Genomic DNA, 821 nt, shown 5'->3' with positions numbered 1-821 from the left:
GATGTGACATCCACATTATCTTCTTGAAATTTTTTGTTTAGATTATTCAGCTCATTCAAAACATCAGCAAGCATATTCAAACAAAATTGAACTGAAAAAATTCTTGCCTTATCATACCATGAATTCTTTCTTTCTCTCTTCCACAAACTCAAAATAGCAGACATTAATGTAACTAGTCTTTCAACCACTTGACCCCTAGAGAGCCATCGAATCCCATGGATTTGAAGAACCTACAAGGATTCTATTTCCATTATCTCCAATAAAGAAACGAGTTCATTATTTCTCTTTGTCGAATTTCCAACCCATGAGTATACCTTGTTTGCTATTTTCTCAACAAACAAAAACTCTGGTATATTTTTTGAAGCATCTGATGCTGCAAGTGCTTCACGATGTGCAACGCAATGAGTACCAATAAGATTTGGTAAATCATTCTTTAGCAATGTGACAAATCCATTTTCACATCCAACCATAGATGAAGCACCATCAGTCGAAACTGCTATTAGTTTCTCATTTTTCAACTGCCTTGTTTCCCTTAAATTAATGATGGTATCATATATAGTCTTTCCTTTTCCATCTGGAATAGTAATCATTTTCATAAATTGTGACACTGGAGGGCCCAATCCTTTCAAGTCTAGATATGTAGAATACACAACAAGGTGTTGTTCCTAACCATTGTCTATACTTTCATCTAACATTATAGAGAAAAATGGGCTTTCCAACATTTTTCTAGTTTGAACCTCTTCAAAGTAATCTGATATAGAGTGAATAAATTTAGTAGCTGCTTTTCTATTTATGTAGGAAGAATACTCCACTCGAGAAGG

At 34.1% G+C, this 821-nt stretch overlaps 1 protein-coding gene across 1 annotated transcript; it reads right to left on the bottom strand.

Moving 5' to 3' along the window:
- Positions 1 to 230: 230 nt before the first annotated feature.
- On the bottom strand, positions 231 to 590 carry LOC149204601 (uncharacterized). Its single transcript, XM_089397165.1, has one exon. The coding sequence runs from the start codon at positions 588 to 590 to the stop codon at positions 231 to 233; it is 360 nt and encodes a 119-aa protein (XP_089253291.1).
- Positions 591 to 821: the final 231 nt, after the last annotated feature.

Source organism: Pinus tabuliformis, chromosome 1_2 (genome assembly GCF_031772625.1).
Source record: "Pinus tabuliformis cultivar Carrire ecotype Pingquan chromosome 1_2, CPIR1, whole genome shotgun sequence".
Classification (NCBI taxonomy): domain Eukaryota; kingdom Viridiplantae; phylum Streptophyta; class Pinopsida; order Pinales; family Pinaceae; genus Pinus; species Pinus tabuliformis.
This window is presented reverse-complemented; position numbering and strand designations above follow the sequence as displayed.

Excerpts from the sequence above, each read along its gene's own strand:
- LOC149204601 (XM_089397165.1), bottom strand. The coding sequence starts at position 590 with ATGATTACTATTCCAGATGGAAAAGGAAAGACTATATATGATACCATC.